At 42.6% G+C, this 25779-nt stretch overlaps 1 protein-coding gene and 1 pseudogene across 4 annotated transcripts in view; one reads left to right on the top strand and one right to left on the bottom strand.

The window, feature by feature from the left end:
- LOC118358550 (growth hormone receptor-like) overlaps positions 1–8501 on the top strand; it is a 103321-nt gene extending 94820 nt beyond the window's left edge. For both annotated transcript variants that reach the window (XM_052479129.1, XM_052479130.1), the window contains 2 exons: positions 1508–1731; positions 2135–8501. In XM_052479129.1, the coding sequence (XP_052335089.1) occupies positions 1508–1731; positions 2135–2984 (1074 nt within the window). In that variant the 3' untranslated portion in view covers positions 2985–8501. The remainder of the gene's footprint in view (positions 1–1507; positions 1732–2134) is intronic.
- Positions 8502–17620: 9119 nt separating this feature from the next.
- On the bottom strand, positions 17621–23053 carry LOC118357962 (selenoprotein Pa-like; annotated as a pseudogene). 2 transcript variants are annotated; one of them, XR_008079115.1, is made up of 5 exons: positions 22907–23053; positions 21525–21783; positions 21101–21313; positions 19432–19549; positions 17621–19203 (listed from the first exon to the last, which is right to left on the bottom strand). The product of XR_008079115.1 is annotated as a selenoprotein Pa-like, transcript variant X1 (transcript). The 2 variants fall into 2 exon arrangements; XR_008079116.1 differs by having other exon boundaries at positions 18556–19203; positions 22907–23048.
- Between the last annotated feature and the right edge of the window lie 2726 nt (positions 23054–25779).

Here is a 25779-nt window from a genome sequence, read left to right as displayed (position 1 = left end):
GTCAGACCGAAATGCAGCATGGTGGTTACTCATGTCTTTAATGAAGAAAAACGGAACGATACATGAAATAACTGATAAATACAAAAACAACAAACGGAACGTAAAACCTATTACAGCCTATCTGGTGAACACTACACAGAGACAGGAACAATCACCCATGAAATACACAGTGAAACCCGGCTACGTAAATACTGTACCCAATCAGAGACAACGAGAATCACCTGACTCTGATTGAGAACCGCCTCAGGCAGCCAAACCTATGCAACACCCCTACTCAGCCGCAATCCCAATAACTACAAAACCCCAATACGAAATACAATAAACCCATGTCACACCCTGGCCTGAACAAATAATTAAAGAAAACACAAAATACTAAGACCAAGGCGTGACACCTGGATGGTTCCGACATAGAATATGTGGACATCTATAAGTACCTAGGTGTCTGGCTAGACTGTAAACACTCCTTCCAGACTCATATCAAACATCTCCAATCTAAAATCAAATCTAGAGTCGGCTTTCTATTCCGCAACAAAGCCTCATTCACTCACGCCGCCAAACTTACCCAAGTAAAACTGACTATCCTACCGATCCTCGACTTCGGCGATGTCATCTACAAAATAGCTTCAAATACTCTACTCAGCAAACTGGATGCAGTTTATCACAGTGCCATCCGTTTTGTTACTAAAGCACCTTATACCACCCACCACTGCGACCTGTATGCTCTAGTCGGCTGGCCCTCGCTACATATTCGTCGCCAGACCCACTGGCTCCAGGTCATCTACAAGTCCATGCTAGGTAAAGCTCCACCTTATCTCAGTTCACTGGTCACGATGGCAACACCCACCCGTAGCACGCGCTCCAGCAGGTGTATCTCACTGATCATCCCTAAAGCCAACACCTCATTTGGCCGCCTTTCCTTTAGTTCTCTGCTGCCTGTGACTGGAACGAATTGCAAAAATCGCTGAAGTTGGAGACTTTTATCTCCCTCACCAACTTCAAACATCTGCTATCTGAGCAGCTAACGGATCGCTGCAGCTGTACATAGTCCATCGGTAAATAGCCCACCCATTTTACCTACCTCATCCCCATACTGTTTTTATTTATTTACTTTTCTGCTCTTTTGCACACCAGTATCTCTACCTGCACATGACCATCTGATCATTTATCACTCCAGTGTTAATCTGCTAAATTGTAATTATTCGCCTACCTCCTCATGCTTTTGCACACAATGTATATAGACTCTTTTTTTCTGTGTTATTGACTTGTTTATTGTTTACTCCATGTGTAACTCTGTGTTGTTGTCTGTTCACACTGCTATGCTTTATCTTGGCCAGGTCGCAGTTGTAAATGAGAACTTGTTCTCAACTAGACTACCTGGTTAAATAAAGGTGAAATAAAAAAGACAGTAGATAATAAAAATGTACAGTAAACATTACACATACAGAAATTCCAAAAGAATAATAACATTTCAAATGTCATGTCTGTCCCTCTGTCACACCCCATCCAGAAGGGAAAGCTGGACGAGCTGAACTTCATCCTGAGTGGAGCTGGTATGGGGGCTCTCCACTCCTACCCCCCGGACCTGTACCAGGACGTGCCCTGGGTGGAGTTCATCGAGCTGGACGCAGACGAGCCTGAGCCTGGGGAGAAGGACAACCAGAGCTCAGACTCACAGAGACTGCTGGGTCACAACAACCACCACACAAACCATGGCTGCTTTCATGGCCCCAGGTATAGGATGGAGCAGGCTTTGTTCAGTGAAACAATTCTGAAATTATACTAGGAAAGTGTCAGTCTACAGGAGCCTCTTTGCATGAAGCAGCGTTAAAGTAGATGAGATCTGGAATGGTACCTCCAGGTAACTCTCTCTCCCCTTCCACCCCTTCCGCCCTCTCTCTCTTTCCTCCTCTTTCTCTCTTTCCTCCTCCCTCTGTCCCTGTCTCCCTCCCTCTGTCCCCTCTTTCTCTTTCCTCCTCGTTCTCTCTCTCCCCCTCCCTCTGTCCCTCTCTCTCTCTCTCTCTCTCTCTCTCTCTCTCTCTCTCTCTTTCCTCCTCTTTCTCTCTTTCCTCATCCCTCTGTCCCTCTCTCCCTCCCTCTGTCCCCCTCTCTCTTTCTCTCTCCCTCCCTCTCTCAGTATCCCTGATGATGACTCTGGCCGGGCCAGCTCCTATGATCCAGAGCTGCCTGACCAGGAGACCCTGATGTTAATGGCTGCCCTCCTGTCCTGCCAACCCAACAAAGTTGAGCCATGCTTGCGGAACTGTAGCCACTCAAGCACCCCATCCCTAGATGTGCTGGAGGTCCCATGCCCCGGGCTCCAGGCTCCAGACTTACCTCCAGAGGGAGGGGAGAGGCACCTGGTCCAGACCCAGCTGGGAGGCCCTCGGAGCTGGGTTAACATGGACTTCTATGCCCAGGTCAGCGATGTGACGCCCACCGGAGGGGTGGTGCTCTCGCCAGGCCAGCAGGTCGGAGCCCCGGAGAACACTCCAACAACAGAGAAGGATAAGAAGGGAAAAATGGAGGGAGGAGAGGAGGAGAGTGAGGAAGAGGGGGAGAGGAGAACAAACAAGCTGAAGTTTCAGCTGCTGGTGGTTGCTCCTGAGGCAGGGGGCTACACGACAGAGAGCAGTGGCCGGCAGATGAGCACCCCTGACCCCTCCTCACCTGGGGAGGTCTACCACACCTTCCCCCCACCTTCTGCTGAGAGCAAGCCCCACCAGGAGGCCTATCTTCCTGCTACCACCCTCCTAGGGGACTACCAGTCCCCCTACATCCTTCCTGACTCCCCCCCTGCTCAGTTCCTCCCCCCTGTTTCGGACTACACTGTGGTTCAGGACGTTGATTTCCAGCACAGCCTTCTCCTCAACCCCCCTTCCCCCCAGAGGTCCCCTACCTGTTCCCCACAACCTCCCTCCAAGCCCCTGCCCGTCATGCCCATAGGGTACCTCACCCCAGACCTGTTGGGCAACCTCTCGCCTTAAGAAAACTACACCGCCCAGGAGGACTTGGGGCGTAGAGGTTGGAGGCCACTTGTCATGAAGTCAATAATCATCACAGACAGCCTTGTTCTACTTGATCAATGCTGGAAGCCAAATATCTCACGGGACAGACTCGACAACAAGCATGGTTGTTTGTTTGAGAGTTTGCTTGAAGGGAAGCTGAGGAAGAGAAATGTTTAGTTGTTGTGTTTGGCTTTTATGAGTGACTGGAACTTGAGGAAAGAGCTTCTGTAAAATTGGCCTTTCTGGTTTGACAGAGCTTAAAGTAATACGTGAACAGATCTTACTGTGTTTCTTTCTAAGACTGAGACACCGAAAAACCCACAGTCTGAAACCTTGAAATGCACGGTTCTCTAATATACACACAGATACACTTATGCACCATACATACACAGACAGACAAGCTCAGACATGGTTCTAGTTCTATGTTACCTGATACTTCAATATATCTGTTGTTTGACTGATGAGGTGCAATGTAAACATTTGCCTTGCAGACACACCTAGTCCCACCTTAATGTATAAATATCTACGTTTAACATATACATATTTAATATTCTAGCTTATTGGTTTAAGTCTTAATTTGACTGTAGATGGATCCAATAACAACATGTCTGGGAGAATAACAAGCACATCTACTTGCCATTTATACAAACACACCAACTTTAACATCATCGTTATGGCCCCATTAATTGACAGAACACTTGAGTGTGCTGTTTGTCAAACTTAGCGCTACAGCGAGCAGTGACTATTAGTAACTACGGTCATTCATTTTGCGCTCATTATTTTGCTTAATGGCATATTTTCATGCTTATATTTCTCTTGCATCCTTTTTGCGGCAGAGTCATCTAATTATTACCAGACTGAGGTCAGTTTTTAACACGGCCATTAGACGACCTGCCTGCACTCACTGTGACAACTCAGACACCGGTCACTATAATAAACAGAGAACAAGAAAACCCGTAACACCAAGCAGATTTCACTTACAGCGTAGACTTAATTCTCACAATATAGGAAAGACTGCTTTTATATGTTCTACTTTCTGACTTTGCATTAATTGTAAATGCAGGGACAATAGAGCTCCACAGTGGAGGTGTCGTCATAACCATAAAACCTAGTGGTCAAACAGGGAAATAGTTCCAATCATTCATTTTCCACCATAGGGGATTTTTAGAAACACTTAAAATAAGGGTTGTGTTTCGTGTAGGCTTTCCCTGGCGTGGCGTTTTGATAACCTTGTAAATCTCACGGACAAGGTGACTTTATCAATATATTCAGATCTATTCACGCTCAGAATCGAAAAATGCTAATTTATGTCAAAGCAGACATGCAAAACTACAAATCCCTGCAGGCTCCTGCACGTCGTCTCCAGCTGACACCTTTGCTAACAGATATTGTGTCAATTTAAAATTTGCACAAGACAGTTCATAGAATTCTCTGTTTAAAGAAATGTTGCCAATATATTCATTACTACATTTGGCTAACAATGGTTCATCCAGAGATTCTCACCTTTGCCTAGATTTGGCAGTCTTGTCCAGATCATCATGGCATTTGTAGTTCTTTATGATAGTGACATAAGCATGAATTAGCATTTCATTTTTGTGCAGGTAAATACAGTTAAATATATTGATAAGACACCTTGTCCTTGAGAGATTTATATGGTTCTCAAAACGTCATGCCAGGATAAACCTACACGAAACACAGCCCTTAGTTGACCTATTTCTAAAATCCCCTAAGGGAAAGATTTATGGTGGGAAAAGGATTGGAATCATTTCCCTGTTTGACCACTAGGTGTTATGGGTATTATGACTCATACTGTGGTACTACTCTATGACTGGAAATGTGAAAAGGGGTAGTTATAATATTTGTCTGTTTCTAAATGTAATGTGCTCTCGCTTGCACTTTATAATGATAGTAAAATGAGCTCCTTTTGATGTTGTGAAATATGTACTTAGAAGCTCAGAGCTTTCTATACGCCCACAACCTTACAAACATACCCAGGCACGCACACACACAGAAGGGGAAAGGATAGTATCCACTCTTCTTTTGAGCTGACATACACACACACTGTCGTAAAGGACAACAACTGGCTGTGAACAGGAAATGTAACATTAAAACAAAGAACACATTATCATATTTGATTCATCTGCATTAGTAATTACAGGGGAATGCTATGATCCCTTAATGATGTCACTTGTTACATCCACTTCAATCGGTGTAGACGAAAGGGAGTTAACAGGTTAAATAAGGATCTGTAAGCCTTGAGACAATTCAGACATGGATTGTGTATGTGTGCCATTCAGAGGGTGAATGGGCAAGACAACAGATTTAGGTGCCTTTGAACGGGGTACGGTAGTAGGTGCCAGGGCCATTGGTTTGTGTCGAGCTGCAACGCTGCTGGGTTTTTCACCCTCAACAGTTTCCCGTGTGTATCCAGAATGGTCCACCACCCAAAGGATATCCAGCCAACTTAACACAACTGTGAGAAGCATTGACGTCAACATGGGCCAGCAACCCCGTGGAATGCTTTTGACACCCTGTAGAGTCCATACCCCGACAAATTGAGGCTGTTCTAAGGGTAAATGGAGATGGGGGGGTGCAACTCAATGTTATGAAGGTGTTCCTAATGTTTGGTAAACTCAGTGTACATGTATCATCACTCAATTTGCTTAAAGTCTGTATTTTGCATTAGTAAGAAATGTTTCCATGTATTGTGATTGTTGTTTATACATCATGCTGTTTTTTGTTGTCTTGTTTTAGTTTTCTACCTTATGCGCATTGAGCGTGGAAAATACACACTACAAATGAAATATTATTATCATCATCAGAAAGATGATCTTGATCCACAAGAGAACCATCAGCTCCAGAGGATATGTGTCGTCCCACTGAACCAAAACTGGCTGAATCAACATTGTTTCCACGTCATTTCAACAAACAAATTCAATGTGATTACTTTGAGTCAGTGTGGAAAACTGATTGGATTTGCGAAGTTTATTTGTATAACTGGGATCCATTCAGCCTGTACAAACTGCATCATAAGGACTAAAAGCCTCTCTGTAAGTGCAGGAAATCTGTGATTATTTTGTGTTCACTACAGGAACTCTTGAACTTGACGATTCGCATGGCTTTATCACAAATACAACAGCATAGAATAAGCTATTTTAGATTGAAGCTGTGACACAGCCCTTGCCAATCAAACCTTAAGACCAGGTTTCTGAGGTAAATATGAAACATATATTATGCCGGCACAGCAAGAATGTTCACTTGTGGATTCATCTATTTAACAATTAATGAATGATAGCATGTGTCTAAAAACAGTTATCGTTCACAACCTGTGCAAATGTGCCTCTCTCTTTTTCTCTCTCTGCTACCAGCATGTAAACATTGAAAAATAAATGTCTTAATATATCTCTACTAGTGCTGTAACAACTACTGTATTATGTATGTTGTATTTTGTCTTGTTACTAGTCAGAAATATTGCTGCTCGGCACATTTCCTGTCTGCATTCAGCCTTGCCACGGGCTTATTCAGGCGGATGTAACTTCATAGAAGGTTGAAATAGAAATGCATTATCATGGAACAGACATTGTTCTATGTTGTGTAGTAGAATATGAAAGCATTGGAATCAGCTCTATTCGTTGCATTTCTATATGCAACATTCTAAAACTTTGCAATTAACTGAATAAGCCAGAGGTGCCTATGTGTATGTACACTATAAGGAAAGCTCTATCAGATTATTTAGACAAGTACTGCTAAGGTTTAGTCTGTTGGACGTTGGTAAATGTTTGTATAGTGGAATGTGCAATGCGACATGGACGTGGTTTGTAGCATCCAAGGTTGCTATACCCAAGGTGTAACACTTTACCTTACACCCAGAGTCATAACACATTATGGCACAGTCATAACCTGTCATAACATGCTCATATCACTGTCATGACCCATAGATTTACACCTGTTGTGACATATTATGCATTATTTTGTGGCTGGTTCTGACACCTACATAAGTGTCAAAACACACATTTATTCAAATGAGTTTTTTCCATGCCAAATAGTTTCCTTTTTTTGAAAGTTTTGAATTTTAAATTATGTTTTGTTGTTGCAATGAATTCTTTACAGTAATGTTTTTTTATTATCAGATTTTAATTAACTTGAAGAAAATACACTTTATGACACTGTCATGAAGCATTATGACCATCCTGTGTCATTTTACTTGGATTAAGAAAATACACTTTATGACACTGTCATGAAGCATTATGACCATCCTGTGTCATTTTACTTGGACTAAGAAAATACACTTTATGACACTGTCATGAAGCATTATGACCATCCTGTGTCATTTTACTTGGATTAAGAAAATACACTTTATGACACTGTCATGAAGCATTATGACCATCATAATCATATAAGCCTCGTACATGTCCTAATGTCAGATACCAGTCAAAAAGAGAGTGTCTTGTCCGCCTCCTGCGTTGGAGGTAGGTAATACTGTGGACCCGTAGGCTGTGGTGTAATGGAATGTTTTGCCTTGTGTGGTACATTAGGTTTTGTGGGATTTGACATTCTTATGTAGGTGTCATAACCAGCCATAAAATAACGCAATATATGTCACAATGGGTCTAAATATATGTGTCATGACAGCGTTATGACCATATAACATGTTATGACGCTGGGTGTCAAGTAAAGTGTTACCATTCAAGGTTACCAGACATTTGTTTACCATTTGTGTCAGTAATTTTGCCAATGTACCTTATGTTAAATTGAATACTAAGGTGTCAATATTAGCTCAATTATTTGTGCTTTGGAATATTAGACACTGTATGAATTAGGCTGTTATATATCCATATTTTGTATTTCAGACGAAGTCAAGTCTGTGAATTAGTCTGTGAATTATCTATCATGAATGCATAGCAAAGTCTGTTTTAAAATTGTATAAGAATTGAAGATGGAGACACCTATTGCCTTGATATTCACTACAAAGATAAGATATTGTGTGTTTTGATCCATCAGCCAATAAGAAGCTTTCCTACAGAGTATTTTGTATATGGTGATACAGTATAGATATTGTAGCACAAGTATTATTTCAAGATATAAGCCAATATCTTAGTCTGATCGTGCTGTAACTAAACTCTATATTGTTTTTGATTTTTGTACAATCCCATGTCATGGTTGTCGTAAGTGTTTCATACGTTGACAATTAAAGAGCCAGATGAGCAGGAGGGAACTACAGATATGAGTTATAGTTGTTTTTAAATCGACACCAAGCGTCTGCATCAGCAGACCAGAGCATCGACGCTACAGGCTCAGGTTATGTTTGTTTGTTTGTTATTTTTAGGCTGAAAGTGTTGAGTTCTGGGATTTATTTTGGAGTTGATTGGCTATACCTGATGAAATTTGACAGGTTCGAGGTGCTTCTGAAGTTCTGCTGCATTTTTTTCTTTCCTGTTGTTTTCTGTTCAATATCTTTCAAAAAGATTCACAATAAATATATATCTTTGTCGGTTAGGTGTTTGTACATTATTGTTGATTTCTCACACTACTTAAAAAGGTCATGCCTGAGTGTAGATACTCTGATTTAAAGGCCAGAATGCATGGGCCATTAAACCTTCTGATGCAGAATGAAATAGGAGCGTGATATTCCACATTTTAGGTCACTCAGGATGAGTTCACAATGTGCCCTGAAAGTGGAGGGTGTTGATTCAGTAAATGCTCTACACAGCAAGGAATAAATAGTGTGTGCGTGCTCGCGCGTTTGTCCATGCATCTGTGTGGGTCTCTCCGGCGCTAAGTGGATCAGGAAGCATCCTGGAAGCAGCCCTGTGTTGAGAGGACAACAGATTGGCCAATTAGACCGAGCCTGTGTACTCAGCTGCTCAGTGTGGGGCTGATTGGATCAGAGAGCCAGCCACTCACAGCTCTGCGTCCCAGGACATTGCAGGTAATTACCCATAAGTCACTGCTCCCCCTGTATTGGATCTTCAGGCCAATTACGCCCACGCTATCTGCCCACACAGCACTCGTTTATTGCCTCTGCTTGCTTGTTGACCTTCTTAGAGGAGCAGTCTCAATGGTTATTCAGCTCCATTACAGTGAGGAGTTGCTGTCTGGAGACGCTTCTGGAATATGCTTTTTAAAGGTGGAAGAGGATGCCTTGACCCCATTACATAAACTCCTAAGTACACTGAGTGTACAAACACCTGCTCTTTCAATGACAGACTGACCAGGTGAAATCTATGATCCCTTATTGATGTCACCTGTTAAATCCACTTCAATCAGTGTAGATGAAGGGGAGGAGACAGGTTAAAGAAGGATTTTTAAGCCTTTAGACAATTGAAACATTGATTGAGTGTGTGTGCCATTCAGATGGTGGTTGGTGCCAGGCGCACCGTTTTGAGTGTGTCAGGAACTGCAACACTGCTCATTTTTTCACGCTCAACAGTTTCCCATGTGTATCAAGAATGGTCCACCACATAAAGGTCATCCTGGCAATGGCATGCCAGTGGTCGAAAATGTGTCATTGATGAAAGAGGACAAAAGAGACTGACATGAATTGTGCAGAGCAACAGACGGGCCACAGTTAGTCAACTGACAGTCCAGGGCAACATTGGTGCCCAAGGACGCAAACAGGAATAAACAACTCGTCGTACCTTGATACGAATGGGGTATGACAGCCGACGACGGAGTTCCGCTTCTTTCTGACAAAGAAACACGACACTGGGGTTACAGTGGGCAAAGGAACGAAAACACTGGATAATTGGAAAAACATTGCCTGGTCTGATGAATCCAAGTTCTTGCTGTTTCATGCTGATGGGAGGACTAGGGTATGGAGAACGATACGAGGACATGCATCCATCATGCCGGGTGTCAACATTGCAGACTGATGGTGTGGAGCGTGTTTTCATGGCACACATTGGGCCCATTGATAAAAGTAGAGCAACGTTTGAATGCCACATGATGTCTGAACATCATTGCCAATCCTGGCAGCGGTGTATCCATCTCCACATTTCAGCAGAATAATGCCCCATGCCACAAGGCTAGGATTGTCCAGGAATGGTTCCACAAACGTGACAGTGAATTCAGTTTACTGCAGTGGCCTGCCCAGTCACCAGAGCTCAATCCAATTGAGCATCTGTGGGATGAGATGGAATAAGCTATTCAGAGTAGAAATCCACTACCAGCCAACTTGACAGAACTGTCAGAAGCTTTGGAGTCAACACGTTGTAGAGTCAATGCTCAGATGAATTGAGGGTGTTCTGAGGGCAAAAGGGGGTGCAAGTCAATATTAGGAAGGTGTTCCTGATGTTTTATACACTCTGTGCATATGTGCTGTGTAGAATCCCAGTTTAGGCCTCAGAGGTAAGGCATTATAATACATGCTGCCGTGTTAACTTGAGGAAAGAAAGAGAAAGAATCATGTTTGCAGTTGGTCACACTGGTCACACGAAGGTAACCTACTGGTCACACGAAGGGAACCTCCTGGTCACACTGGTCACACGAAGGTAACCTACTGGTCACACGAAGGGAACCTCCTGGTCACAGTTGAAAAGTCTGTTTTGATTGATGTGTGGTTTGTTAACTATGAGAATTCAGTGGTCTTGTGGTCCTTCTGTGGCTCAGTTGGTAGAGCATGGCGCTTGTAACGCCAGGGTAGTGGGTTCGATTCCCGGGACCACCCATACGTAGAATGTATGCACACATGACTGTAAGTCGCTTTGGATAAAAGCGTCAGCTAAATGGCATATATTATTATTATTATATTTATAACATTGAAGGGCCAAATGTCTTACATGAGGAAAGCTCAGCTCAGCAAAAATATTTGAAACGTGGGTTTCTTTATACAAAGAATTAGAGTAGGAACATCACTTTTATTGATTAAACAAAAATTTGCCTACTGCAGCAGTATTATGTCTAGGCCTGTACTATGTAGAGCCAGAGAGGGAGTTGACTCACTTTGAAAGCAATGTTCCTCCCAGGAATGTAATTTGTGAACCCAGTCGTCTGTGCAAAGGAAAAGGGACACTGCCCAGTTTTCTGGTATAACTAGTCTACAGGCTGCTTACACAAAGAGACACGCTCTGGCAATGAGCAGGATGGCCTGTGCAAGAGAGAGCTCTGGGACCTTTAACGTATCTCCTTTGCCATCTGGTGTTAATGGTTCTGAATTACAGGCAAAAAAAAGTGTTTCTGGGAGTGCTTTACTGTTTACTATTTTGTTTGAATAGTTGTTAAAAGTTGTACATGATTATTACCGTGATACAAGTTTGTAGTAATATGACTTCCACTACTTGACTAACATGTGAGTCATGTGTTAAAGAACTAGACACGTGTACAGAAGTCGACATGCCAAATTCCTTTGACAGTCAAACCACTCTGAAGGGCTTCTCAAATTACTTCCCAGCACATTTGGTTTATTAGAAGTAGAATAATGTCGAAGACATCAAAACTATGAAATAACAAACACGGAATCATGTAGCAACCAAAAAAGTGTTAAACAAATCAAAATCTATTTAATATTTTAGATTCTTCAAAGTAGCCACCCTTTTACCTTGATGACAGCTTTGCACACTCTTGGCATTCTCTCAACCTGCTTCACAATGTAGAAAATAGTAGAACAAAAAAGAAAAACCCTTGAATGAGTAGGTGTGTCCAAACGTTTGATAGGTACTGTATGTCTTTGGTTTCACATTGGTTGTGGGAACGAAGCCATACGTTTCCTGACCGGTAAAACAACATGTTTTTTAAACATTCTGAGAACAGAAGGGAACATTTCACCTTTTCTGGGCATGTTGATTTTCAGGTTGTAGGGAGGTTCTGAGAATGTTTTACTCTTAAAACGTTTTCATGGGAGGTTTTATTAACGCTTTAAGAATGGAAGTTACAGGTTATTTGGAGGTTTTTCAATAACTTACTTAACTTTCACTGAATGTTTTAATGCAACTTTTAATAACACTGCTAGCTTATTTTGGGTTAAACTTTTGAAACTCCAAGCACTGTTAGGACACATGGAAACAAATTTCCTTAGGCGTTAATCATACAAATACATTTATTTTTTATTGTGACACAGCATCATGATGACAAGCAAAAACAGGTTTTTAGAATTGTTTGCAAAATTATACAAATACTATTTTTTACATAAGTATTCAGACCCTTCACTCAGTACTTTGTTGAAGCATCTTTGGCAGTGTTTACAGCCTCAAGTCTTCTTGGGTATGAAGCTACACGCTTGGCACACCTGTATTTGAGGAGTTACTCCTATTCTTCTCTGCAGATCCTCTCAAGCTCTGTCAGGTTGGATGGGGAGCGTCACTGCAGAGCTAATATCAAGTCTCTCCAGAGATTCTGATCTGGTTCAAGTCCAGGCTCTAGCTGGGCCACTCAAGGACATTCAGAGACGTCCCAAAGCCACTCCACTTGGCTGTGTGCTTAGGGTCATTGTCCTGTTGAAAAGTGAACCTTTGCCCCAGTCTGAGGTCTTGAGCACTCTGGAGCAGGTTTTCATCAAGGATCGCTCTGTACTTTGCTCCATTCATCTTTCTCATGATTCTGACTAGTCTCCCAGTCCTTGCCACTGAAAACATCCCCACAGCATGATGATGCTGCCATGACCATGTTTAACCGTAGGGATGGTATTGGCCAGGTGATGAGCGGTGCCTGGTTTCCTCTAAACATGATCGTTGGCATTCAGGCTTAAGAGTTCAATCTTGGTTTCCATGGTCTGAGAATCCTTTAGGTGCCATTTGGCAAACTCCAAGCTGGCTGTCATGTGCCTTTTACTAAGGAATGGCTTCCGTCTGGTCACTCTACCATAAAGGCCTGATTGGTAGAGTGCTGCAGAGATGGTTGTCCTTCCGGGAAGGTTCTCCCATCTGCACAGAGGAACTCTGGAGCTCTGAGTGAACATTGGGTTCTTGGTCACCTCCCTGACCAAGGCCCTTCTCCCCAGATTGCTCATTTTGGCCAGGCGACCAGCTCTAGGAAGAGTCTTGGTGGTTCCAAACAAATTCCATTTTAGAATGATGGAGGTCACTGTGTTCTTGGGGACCTTATTTATTTGCATTTTTTATTTAACTGGGTAAGTCAGTTAAGAACACATTCTTATTTACAATGATGGCCTACACCGGCCAAACCCAGACGACGCTGGGACAATTGTGCGCCACCCTATGGGACTCCCAATCACGGCCGGTTGTGATACAGCCTGGATTTGAACCAGGGTCTGGTGACACTTCAAGCACTGAGCTGCAGTGCCTTAGACCGCTGCGCCACTCGGCAGCCCAATGCTGCAAAAATGTTTTGGTACACTTCCTGAATTCTGTGGCTAGACACAGTCCTTCCTCTGAGCTCTAAGGACAATTTCTTCGACCTCATGGCTTGTTTTTTGCTCTGATATGCACTGTCAACTGTAGGTTCTTTATATAGACAGGTGTGTGCCGTTCCAAATCATGGCCAATCAATGGAATTTACCACAGGAGGACTCCAAGTTGTAAAACATCTCACGGATGATCAAAGAAACCAGATGCACCTGAGCTCAATTTCGAGTTTCATAGCAACGGGTCTGAATACTTATGAAAATAAGGTATTTCATTTAAAAAATATATACATTTTCAAAAATGTCTTAACTTAATATGGGGTATTGTGTGTAGATTTGTGAGGGGGAAAAATATTTGCAATTTTAGAATAAGGCTATAACGTAAGTGTGGAAAAAGCGCACTGTATAGCTGTCAAACTACAGAAATACAGTCGGTGTCACGCCCTGACTGTAACGGTTTTCTAGGTGTGAAGGAGAGTCGGACCAAAATGCAGCGTGTAGATTGCGATCCATGTTTTAATAAACAAACGTAACACGAATCTAAATACAAACACTACAAAAAACAATAAACGCAACGAAAACCGAAACAGCCTATACTTGTGTACACTAACACATAGACAGGAACAAGGACACTAAGGACAATCACCCACGACAAACTCAAAGAATATGGCTGCCTAAATATGGTTCCCAATCAGAGACAACAATAAACATCTGCCACTGATTGAGAACCACTCCAGACAGCCATAGACTTTGCAAGATCACCCCACTAGCTACAATCCCAATATATACACACCACATACAAAAACCCATGCCACACCCTGGCCTGACCCAATACATGAAGATAAACACAAAATACTTCGACCAGGGCGTGACACTGACCATAGTTTGCTTTGTATGTTTATATGTTTTGTTTGGTCAGGGTGTGATCTGAGTGGGCATTCTATGTTGTATGTCTAGTTTGTCTGTATCTGTGTTTGGCCTGTATCTGTGTTTGGCCTGTTTAGTTTTTCCATTAAAATGACGAACACTTACCACGCCGCATCTTGGTCTGATCCTTACTCTTCTTCAGACGAAGAGGGGGAAATCTGCCGTGACAGTCGGTATAATGTATTTTGCATCATGATGTTTTCACACACTGTTGCTGGTATTTTGGCCCATTCCTCCATGCAGATCTCCTCTAGAGCAGTGATGTTTTGGGGCTGTTGCTGGGCAACACGGACTTTCAAATCCCTCCAAAGATTTTCTATGGGGTTGAGATCTGGAGACTGGCTAGGCCACTCCAGGACCTTGAAATGCTTCTTACGAAGCCACTCCTTCCATCCTTGCTGATGGAAGGAGGTTTTCACTCAATATCTCACAATACATGGCCCCATTCATACTTTCCTGTACACAGATCAGTTGTCCTGGTCCCTTTGCAGAAAAACAGCCCCAAAGCATGATGTTTCCACCCCCATGCTTCACAGTAAGTATTGTGTTCTTTGGATGCAACTCAGCATTCTTTGTCCTCCAAACACGACAAATTGAGTTTTTACCAAAAAGTAATATTTTGGTTTAATCTGACCATATGACATTCTCCCAATCTTCTTCTGGATCATCCAAGTACTCTCTAACTTCAGACTGGCCTGAACATGTACTGGCTTAAGCAGGGGGACACGTCTGGCACTGCAGGATTTGAGTCCCTGGCGGCGTAGTGTGTTACTGATGGTAGGCTTTGTTACTTTGGTCCCAGCTCTGCAGGTTATTCACTAGGTCCCCTTGTGTGGTTCTGGGATTTTTGCTCACCGTTCTTGTGATCATTTTGACCCCACGGGGTGAGATCTTGCATGGAGCCTCAGATCGAGGGAGATTATCAGTGGTCTTGTATGTCTTCCATTTCCTAATAATTGATCCCGCAGTTGATTTCTTCAAACCAAGCTGCTTATCTATTGCAGATTCAGTCTTCCCAGCCTGGTGCAGGTCTACAATTTTGTTTCTGGTGTCCTTTGACAGCTCTTTGGTCTTGGCCATAGTGGAGTTTGGAGTGTGACTGTTTGAGGTTGTGGACAGGTGTTTTTTATACTGATAACAAGTTCAAACAGGTGCCATTAATACAGGTAACGAGTGGAGGACAGAGGAGCCTCTTAAATAAGAAGTTACAGGTCTGTGAGAGCCAGAAATCTTGCTTGTTTGTAGGTGACCAAATACTTATTTTCCACCATAATTTGCAAATAAATTCATTAAAAATCCTACGATGTGATTTTCTGGAATTGTTTTATTTATTCTGTCTGTCATAGTTGGATTGTACCTATGATTACAGGCCTCTCTCGTCTTTTTAAGTGGGAGAACTTACACAATTGGTGGCTGACTAAATACTTTTTTGCCCCACAGTATATACACTGCTCAAAAAAATACAAGGGTACACTAAAGTAACACATCCTAGATTTGAATGAATGAAATATTCTTATTAAATACTTTTTTCTTTACATAGTTGAATATGCTGACAAATTGTCAATGGAAATCAAATTGATCAACCCATGGAGGTCTGGATTTGGAATCACACTCAAAATTAAATTGGAAAACCACACTACAGGCTGATCCAACTTTGATGTAATGTCCTTAAAACAAGTCAAAATTAGGCTCAGTAGTGTGTGTGGCCTCCACGTGTCTGTATGACCTCCCTACAACGCCTGGGCATTCTTCTGATGAGGTTTGGGATGGTCTCCTGAGGGATCTCCTCCCAGACCTGGACTAAAGCATCCGTCAACTCCTGGACCGTCTGTGGTGCAACGTGGAGTTGGTGGATGGAGCGAGACATTATGTCCCAGATGTGCTCAATTGGATTCAGGTCTGGGGAATGGGCGGGCCAGTCCATAGCATCAATGCCTTCCTCTTGCAAGAACTGCTGACACACTCCAGTCACATGAGGTCTAGCATTGTCTTGCATTAGGAAGAGCCCAGGGCCAACCGCACCAGCATATGGTTTCACAAGGGGTCTGAGGATCTCATCTCGGTACCTAATGGCAGTCAGGCTACCTCTGGCGAGCACATGGAGGGCTGTGCGGCCCCCCAAAGAAATGCCACCCCACACCATGACTGACCCACCGCCAAACCGGTCATGCTGGAGGATGTTGCAGGCAGTAGAACATTCTCCACGGCGTCTCCAGACTCTGTCATGTCTGTCATGTGCTCAGTGTGAACCTGCTTTCATCTGTGAAGAGCACAGGGCGCCAGAGGCGAATTTGCCAATCTTGGTGTTCTCTGGCAAATGCCAAACGTCCTGAACGGTGTTGGGCTGTAAGCACAACCCCCACCTGTGGACGTCGGGCCCTCATACCACCCTCATGGAGTCTGTTTCTGACAATTTGAGCGGACACATGCACATTTGTGGCTTGCTGGGGGTCATTTTGCAGGGCTCTGGCAGTGCTCCTCCTACTCCCTCTTGCACAAAGGCGGAGGTAGCGGTCCTGCAGCTGGGTTGTTGCCCTCCTACGGCCTCCTCCACGTCTCCTGATGTAAAGGCCTGTCTCCTGGTAGCGCCTCCATGCTCTGGACACTATGCTGACAGACACAGCAAACCTTCTTGCCACAGCTCGCATTGATGTGTCATCCTGGATGAGCTGCACTACCTGAGCCACTTGTGTGGATTATAGACTCCGTCTCATGCTATCACTAGAGTGAAAGCACCAGCAGCATCCAAAAGTGACCAAAACATCAGCCAGGAAGCATAGGAACTGAGAAGTGGTCTGTGTTCACCACCTGCAGAACCACTCCTTTATTGGGGGTGTCTTGCTAATTGCCTATAATTTCCACCTGTTGTCTATTCCATTTGCACAACAGCATGCTATATTTATTGTAAATCAGTGTTGCTTCCTAAGTGGACAGTTTGATTTCACAGAAGTGTGATTGACTTGGAGTTACATTGTATTGTTAAAGTGTTCCCTTTATTTTTTGAGCAGTGTATATATATATATATATAGAGAGAGAGAGAGACCACATAGCGCAATATGAGTGCATCAACCACCTTTGTTGATATTTTCTTACATGTTCCACCACCTACATACACTCCACAGTCAGAAAGAATTTGTTCTGTACAAAGCATAGGGTGTTCTAGGTGACCGTAGTCTTCCCCAGAGACCTTCATTAAGTACAGTATATTCAATATTTCTCTTTACCCACCTTCATTCCAGCTGTTTTTTTTGTTAGTTGAAAAGCGGTCACTTTGTTTTGTTAGTTCATGAACAGTGCATTATAGATATGTGTGTAATATTGCCAACAGCAGTAACAGTGACAGAAACATGGAAAACTAAACACACATTATCACAGCTGTACGCTATGAATATTGAATTTTGTCTACAAAACACACTACTGCTTTAATAAACACAGCGTTAATTCAAAGGTACAAATAAATGTTGTTGCTTGAAAGGGGTGACATTAGATTTTTAGTTGAAGAAAAAGTTGAAAAGGTTGATGGGGTCATAATAGAAAAATCTTACTATATTAATAATGTATTTTATTCAAATTTGTTTTGTTAACACTGAATATAACAATGTCTAACTAACCCTGAATATAACAATGTCTAACTAACCCTGAATATAACAATGTCTAACTAACCCTGAATATAACAATGTCTAACTAACCCTGAATATAACAATGTCTAACTAACCCTGAATATAACAATGTCTAACTTTGGTTCAAATCTTGCATTTCTGGCCATGATTTCAGTTTATTTCAACATTGGCCGCTACTCCTTCATACTCCTTCTAAAGCTCTCAATATTGTGAACTTTGAATTAAGGGGGTGGTCATATTGTATGGCCCTCACCCTCCCCTCCCCCCAGCCGGACATCAGACAGACACCACTACAGCGTAGTTTCTGTGCCTACCTTCATTTTGGATGGAGGGAGCAAAACGGAGGGGGAGAAACATCAACATAGTCACCCCATACACTCCCGGGAGGGTGACACCAATGCACCGACAGAGAGAGAGAGGGTGGAGGCTACCTTCCTTGATATCATACTATCCCTTTGGGTACATCTCAAACACCATCCTATTCCCCATATCGTAATAGGTTTAGGCTTAGCATTCTTCTACCAGACCCAATGTATATTCCTCCATCCCTCTCTATCAAGTGTGGCTTTACAGTACCGGAGCAATACTAGTTGGTAAGATGGTATGAGCGCTTTGCCCCGGTGTTGGTCTCACAGATGTTAATATGAGGCCTATAAGCAAGATAACTTTCACAGAGCCATGGCCCTGCTTACAGCTGCTCTCAGCTTCAGGTTTCAACACCCGGGGATCAGGCTGACATCACTGGCAGAGGCTGCTGTCAGTCAGCGGGGGGCAAGCGTCACTGTCAGGTCTCCCTGATGTGATTGTTGGAGTCGCCCATCAGTCCCTGTCACTGTCAGGAGGCGGGCAGCGCCTCATCACAGTGTCAGAGCCCGATTGGCTCGTTGCGTACCCCATTGCCAAACAGCCCCCGTCAGTGTCAGCATCAGCTGACCTTGGAGGAGGGACTTATATCAGACCCCTCCTTCAAATGTCAGCTGAGCTCTGCCTTTCACCTGGCCCTCCCCTTCACTCAGGGCTTCTGCATAATATGCCCTTCCTGCGCCTCCTTGGGCTGCTGACCCATATGCTCCTGACCAACGTGCAATTGGCCATGGGCCTGGCCATGGTGGAGCCCCTCAGCGCCATTTTGGTGCTGCTGCTGCTCCACCCCATGGCCACGACCGTGTTCGCGCCCCACGTCACTCTCGCCATGGTGACCGTGACCATGGCTTTTGCCATGGTGACCGTGCCCATTGCCATGGTGATTATGACCGCGTCCACCGTGAGGTGTATCCCCTCCAGTGACTGGCTTCTCTTCTCCCTCAGGCTTTACCTCTACCATCCTGTTGCACTCTGCTGGGATCTCTGTGTTCTGTGTGTGAGAGAGGAGGATGGGTGTTGGATGGTTTGTCATAGAACTAATTCCCACATACAAACACATACATACCGAGTGTGTGTGTGTGTGTGTGTGTGTGTGTGTGTGTGTGTGTGTGTGTGTGTGTGTGTGTGTGTGTGTGTGTGTGTGTGTGTGTGTGTGTGTGTGTGTGTGTGTGTGTGTGTGTGTGTGTGTGTGTGTGTGTGTGTGTGTGTGAGTGTGTACCTCATACGTGCAGTCCCCACAGATGCTTTGGCAGTAGGTCTCCTTAATGGCGTTCTCTACGTAGGGAGTACCCAGGATGGAAAAGGGGAGGAAGATATGGTGGGTCAGACGACCACACCTGAGAGAGAGAGAGAGAGAGAGAGAGAGAGAGAGAGAGAGAGAGAGAGAGAGAGAGAGAGAGAGAGAGAGAGAGAGAGAGAGAGAGAGAGAGAGAGAGAGAGAGAGAGAGAGAGAGAACATTTACATCATAAATTACACATCTTAGTATCAGCTATTAAAGACTAGCAGAACACACTGGATTCTTCAATTACATTAAATGAACTACAGGACAAAATACAAAACCTCCAATCCAAAAAGGTCTGTGGTGTTTATGGTATCCTAAATAAAATGATAAAATATGCAGACCACAAATTCTTAGTGGCTATACTTAAACTTTTTAACATGATCCTCAGCTCTGGCATCTTCTCCAATATTTGGAACCAACTAATGATCACCCCAATCCACAAAAGTGGAGACAAATTTGACCCCAATAACTACCGTGGCATATGCCGATGCCCTAGAGCACATAACAAACTATACATTCATCAGCACCACAGGTAACTTCCACAAAGCTGTGAACGATTTGAAAGACAAGGCAAGAAGGGCATTCTATGACATCATTTAATGGCTGTGATAGGAGAAACCTGAGGATGGATCAACAACATTGTAGTTACTCCACAATACTAATCTAATACATAGCTGAGTACCACTCGTCATATTTTCAAGCACAGTGGTGGCTGCATCATGTTATGGGTATTATTGTAATTGTTAAGAACTGGGCAATTTTTCAGGATAAAAAATAAATGGAATGGAGCTAAGCACAGGCAAAATCCTAGAGGAAAACCTGGTTTAGTCTGCATTCCAAAGAACACTAGGAGATACATTTACATTTCCCAGAAAGACACAGCTGTAATCACTGCCAAAGGTGCTTCTACAAAGTATTGACTCAAGGTTGAGAATTTTATATTTCATTTTTAATAAATTTGCAAACATTTCTAAAAACATGTTTTCAATTTGTCCTTATGAGGTATTGTGTGTAGATGGGTGAGAGAAAACAATGAATTTAATGCATTTAGAATGTCGAATAGCACAACAACATGTGGAATAAATCAAGTGGTATGAATATTTTCTGAAGGCACTGTATTTCACTTGCTTTGGCAATGTAAACATACAGTTTCCCATGCATATAAAGCCCTTTGAATTTAATTGAGAGAGAGATACTTTAATGAATACACAGCAGCATGCTGTAGGAAAAAGAGATATGTATATGAGATATATGTTACTGTATAAGACAAGATACTGTGTGTGAAAGAGAGAGAGGAACAGACAGAATGCTGAACAGTGTTTTGTATTTCTGAGCAGACCGAGCGCAGGCAGGCAGGAAGACAGACAGACAAGGGACAGACAGAAAGACAAACAGACAAGAGACAGATGGGCGGACAGACAGACAAACAGAGAAAGAGACAGACAGACGAGACAGAAAGACAAACAGACAAGAGATAGACAGACAGACAGACAGACAGACAGACAGACAGACAGACAGACAGACAGACAGACAGACAGACAGACAGACAGACAGACAGACAGACAGACAGACAGACAGACAGACAGACCACAGTAAGGAGCTGACCTGTCATAGATGAGGACGTCATCCTTCTTTCCAGCCAGGGCCTGCCACACGTCATCCTGTTTGGGTACCTGTTTGTACAATATGATGTTCTCAGACAGTTTCTGGCTCAGCAAGGTGTGAAGGTGCTGGGCCTGCTCCCCCTGGTGGTTCACCACCATATAGGTCACATTGTCCAGACCCTGGCCCTCCAGCTTCAGGCGCAGCTCATCCAATCTGCTCAAAGGAACACAAGGAAGTGAAAAGTGGAGAGATGGCCAAAAATAAATCATGTTATAACAAAATAAAGAACGGGCATTCTATAAAGAGATGTGCTGCTGACAACCGGAAAAGTGTCAATTGTAAAGATTCTTTAAAAAAAACACACTCCATTAGGGGTAGGAAAGTGGCTAAGGGAATGGAACATAGCCCTATCTGGTCCACTTACAAGGATGCCTGCACCAAGCAGAACGATCAGCTGGCCTGGAGGAGGGCCACCACCGTGACCTGGCCCATAACCCCCTTCATTGGCTCCACCTCCCCAATGCTCCAACCAGGTGGTGGCTTACAGCGGGTCCCCTCCCCCTCACTCTCTGCTCCGCCCCCAGGGAGCAGGCAGAGAGCCAGGAGCAGGCTGAGCCCCGCCTTCATCACGGTGCCTTGCAGCAGGCTTGATCTGCTGAGTGTGTGTGAGTAGAAGAGAGAGACTGAGAGAGAGAGAGAAAGAAGCAGGACTCAGGTTAGAGTCAGCTCAGGTAACGAAGATTTGAACAGTGTCCCTTTCCTGTGTCAACACTAGAGAGAAAGCTCAAGCTGACAATCTCAGAGAATGAGGGGGATGTTCCCTATGTCCTAAGGAACTGATTTATTAGGTCTTTTCAATGGCAGGTAAAGGAGCAATCTGCAGTTGCTGCATCCATTTTTGGACTCATAAATTAATTATATGTACCCATTGATTCTTGAAGAATATATATATATTTTTTGTTGTTGTAATTTAGCAGATGCTCTTACCCAGAGCGACTTACATTAGTGAGTGCACAATATTTTGGTACTGGTCCTTACGAATGCCTTGTGAGCTTAGTTCAACTGTCGTAGCCCATCAGAACCCAAAATATAAGCTTGTTTTACACCAATGTTTGTAAATAAAGTAAATGTTAACAAACACTGTATAGCCACAAACATGGTTAAAACTATTTTCATATTATGGATGGTCAGTTCTTGCATCCATAGCTCTGTCTATGAATTTGAGAGTGGTTACATTTCTCCAGTCCCATCCCTCAGCTTATTACAGAAAAAGTGGCGATGAGATGCTCTGTTATTGTTTCAAAAGCGGATTGCCCCTTTAACGGAGACAAAGAACGGAAGACTTTGAAAAAATATATATTTATCTGCTGATATGAAATAAATGAGTGATTCTAATATAAGGTCATTCTTTCTGATGTTTTACACTCTAGCCTTTAATTAAAGGGATATCATGTTGTTGTTGTTATTTATTTTATTTTTTATTCTATTGCACAACCAAAGGCAAACTGATGAACAACAGAAAAAGAAAGATTCGGAGACGAGTGGGTAAATGCAGAAAGTTATCTCGCTTTCTCTGCATATTAATGCTATAGAAACACTTAATTGTAAACCAACTGGAAATTATTAAATACTTGCTGCACGGAGCATCAAAAAACATTTTTTTTTTTAAATAGCAAAACACTATCTCAATTTGTTCATATCGTGCATCACAGGTTATATACAGAAGGAAAACATATACAGATGTAGGCTGTTCTCTGTATTATCAGAATGCACAACAAGTTACAAAATAATTCTGCAGTCACTTACCCTGTTAAAATGTCCCTCCTTAGTCAGCTCAGCTCTGTCTAGCAGTAGCTTTTGGAACAACAACAACTCCCTCTGCTCCCCCCTTTTATACTCACACTGTTATTTTCCTGAAAGGAAGACAAAGTTCATGATGGGGTTCTGTGCAGATGCACTTCTGCACATCTGTGTGTGATAGAGAGAGAGAGTGAGTGAGTGAGTGAGTGAGTGAGTGAGTGAGTGAGTGAGTGAGTGAGTGAGTGAGTGAGTGAGTGAGTGAGTGAGTGAGTGAGTGAGTGAGTGAGTGAGTGAGTGAGTGAGAGAGAGAGAGAGAGAGAGAGAGAGAGGGGGGAGTACACATATCTTGAGAGTAACATGGAAGGTAACAGTGAACTTTTAACCATCACTATTGCTTGGTAATTGTTTGTCATGTCTGTGCACACGAGGCTTGCAAATCAAAATGACCCTATATCTATATCTGCATGCTCTGTCTCATTCCTTTGCCTGAAAAAGTGTAGCCTGCCACAGAATGGTTAAAGAACAGAACATTTTGACAGCCTGTTTTTCTCTGAAGGGGAGAAGTGAAAAAGGAGTAGTGAAGAAATTGGGTGAGGGGAGGGAGAGGAAGTGGGGGTTGGCCAGTGTCCAGCATGTTATGCAAGTCAGCACAAATACAGTATATCACCTGATCGCCTAACTGAACAATTGGACACAAAACAGATAAATCTAACAAAAAGGAGAGAGATCTTGCATGTATGGACTTGCAACCCATGAAGGATATACTGTGTTGTAAAGTTGAAAAGAAGAATCCCAACATTGTTCCATGTACTGTCTTGCAGCATGGTATGAAAATCCCAAAGTTGTTCCATGTACTGTCTTGCAGCATGGTATGAAAATCCCAAAGTTGTTCCATGTACTGTCTTGCAGCATGGTATGAAAATCCCAAACTTGTTCCATGTACTGTCTTGCAGCATGGTATGAAAATTCCAATCTTCTACAAAGAGGGTTTAACTGCCAATGGCTTATCTCTGGGGTTCCATTTCAAGGGCACAGAGAAATAAAAGTCAATGTTCCAAAGACATCATAAAAAAATACAAGGATGCAATGAACTCTTGGGAAACACAGAGCTCAAGTCCTTAAGCAGCAAATTGGTTCACATTCAGTATGGATCTAGGCCAGCTTATGAAACAGTGATCACTAAGGGGGCAGAAGTCAGCAAGCGAGAAGATAGGACCACAGCAAGTCAATGACATAAGACTTGGTTGAACTCTTCTACCTATTATGGCAGTAGGTACCATAGGACAAGGTTTATCCACAGGTAAGATTACAGTACAGGTGTAATTGGGTATAAGTTGAAAGACAATCAAGATTGTATAAAAAAAACTACCATTGGCCCATTTAGATGACACAATGACGGTATTTATTTTAATTGGTCCACACACAGATCTGTAGAACAGCCCACTGGGGAAAAAATTGTTGAATCAATATTTTTCCACGTCATTTCAACCACAAAAATCAATGTGATGAAGTTAAATCAATGCGGAAAACAAATTGGATTTGCAAAACCTCATCAACGTAAGAGCATTTTGTATTTTAACCTTAATCCAACAAAATGCTCAGTCAGTAATTTTCACTATTAGTTTACACTTGTTCTCTTATGAAGCATGTGACAATTAAAATGTCATTTGAATGGTATTTGTCAAGATTTCATTTAAAACTGAGGGGTGCACTTAATGCATTGTGAAATCTGTTGTAAAATGTATTTTAATGTTTAAAAGTGTTATTATAATATATATATATATATATTACTGCCTTATTTTTTGCTGGATCCCAGGAAGAGTATCTGCTGCATTGGCAGCAACTAATGGAGATCCAAAACAAATACAAGTAGGAAATAGGCCTACTACAAAGTAGGATGAATGGGTTAGTCAGCAAACTTTGATAAACAAACAGAAATAACTACAGGTTTTCTGATTCATTAGGAAAGCTTAACTAAGATATGTGTTTGGTTGTTGGGTCAATCAGTCCATGCCTATTCAAGCTTATCTTTTCAAAACAAATGCAAGTTATTTCAAAATATTTAGGCAAGTTAATTGGCTAAGTCACTGATCTTGTTTTGTAGAATACCCCTCTGATGCACCTTGATATTGTTATGCTGCACATGGCTAAAATCTCATGGTTTGTGGATAATTGCATTCTCAACCTCTTCAAGTTGCATTTCGCTACACCCGCAACAACATCTGCTAAATATGTGCATGTGACCAATAAAATAGTTTGGATGTCTTCACTATTAGAAAATTGTAGAAAATAGTAAAAATAAACAAAAACCCTTGAATGAGTAGGAAGTGAAGACATCAAAACTATGAAATAACACATATGGAATCATGAGATTCTTCAAAGTAGCCACCCTTTGCCTTGATGACAGCTTTGCACACTCTTGGCATTCTCTCAACCATCTTCATGAGGTAGTCACCTGGAATGCATTTCAATGTACAGGTATGCCTTGTTAAAAGTTAATTTGTAGAATTTCTTTCCTTCTTAATGCATTTGAGCTAATCAGTTGTGTTGTGAGGGGTGGTATACAGAAGATAGCCCTATTTGGTAAAAGACCAAGTCCATATTATGGCAAGAACAGCTCAAATAAGCAAAGAGAAATTACAGTCCATCATTACTTTAAGACATGAAGGTCAGTCAATCAAAATTTCAAGAACTTTGAATGTTTCTTCAAGTGCAGTGGCAAAAACCTTCAAGCGCTATAAAGAAACTGGCTCTCATGAGGACAGCCACAGGAAACGGAACCCCAAAGTTACCTCTGCTGCAGAGGATACGGTCATTAGAGTTACCAGCCTCAGAAATTGCAGCCCAAATAAATGCTTCACAGAGTTCAAGTAACAGAC

The sequence above is a fragment of the Oncorhynchus keta genome, chromosome 25, assembly GCF_023373465.1.
Source record: "Oncorhynchus keta strain PuntledgeMale-10-30-2019 chromosome 25, Oket_V2, whole genome shotgun sequence".
NCBI classification, from domain to species: Eukaryota; Metazoa; Chordata; class Actinopteri; order Salmoniformes; family Salmonidae; genus Oncorhynchus; species Oncorhynchus keta.
The sequence above is the reverse complement of the archived record's forward strand: the minus strand, read 5'-3'. Positions and strand labels throughout refer to the sequence as shown.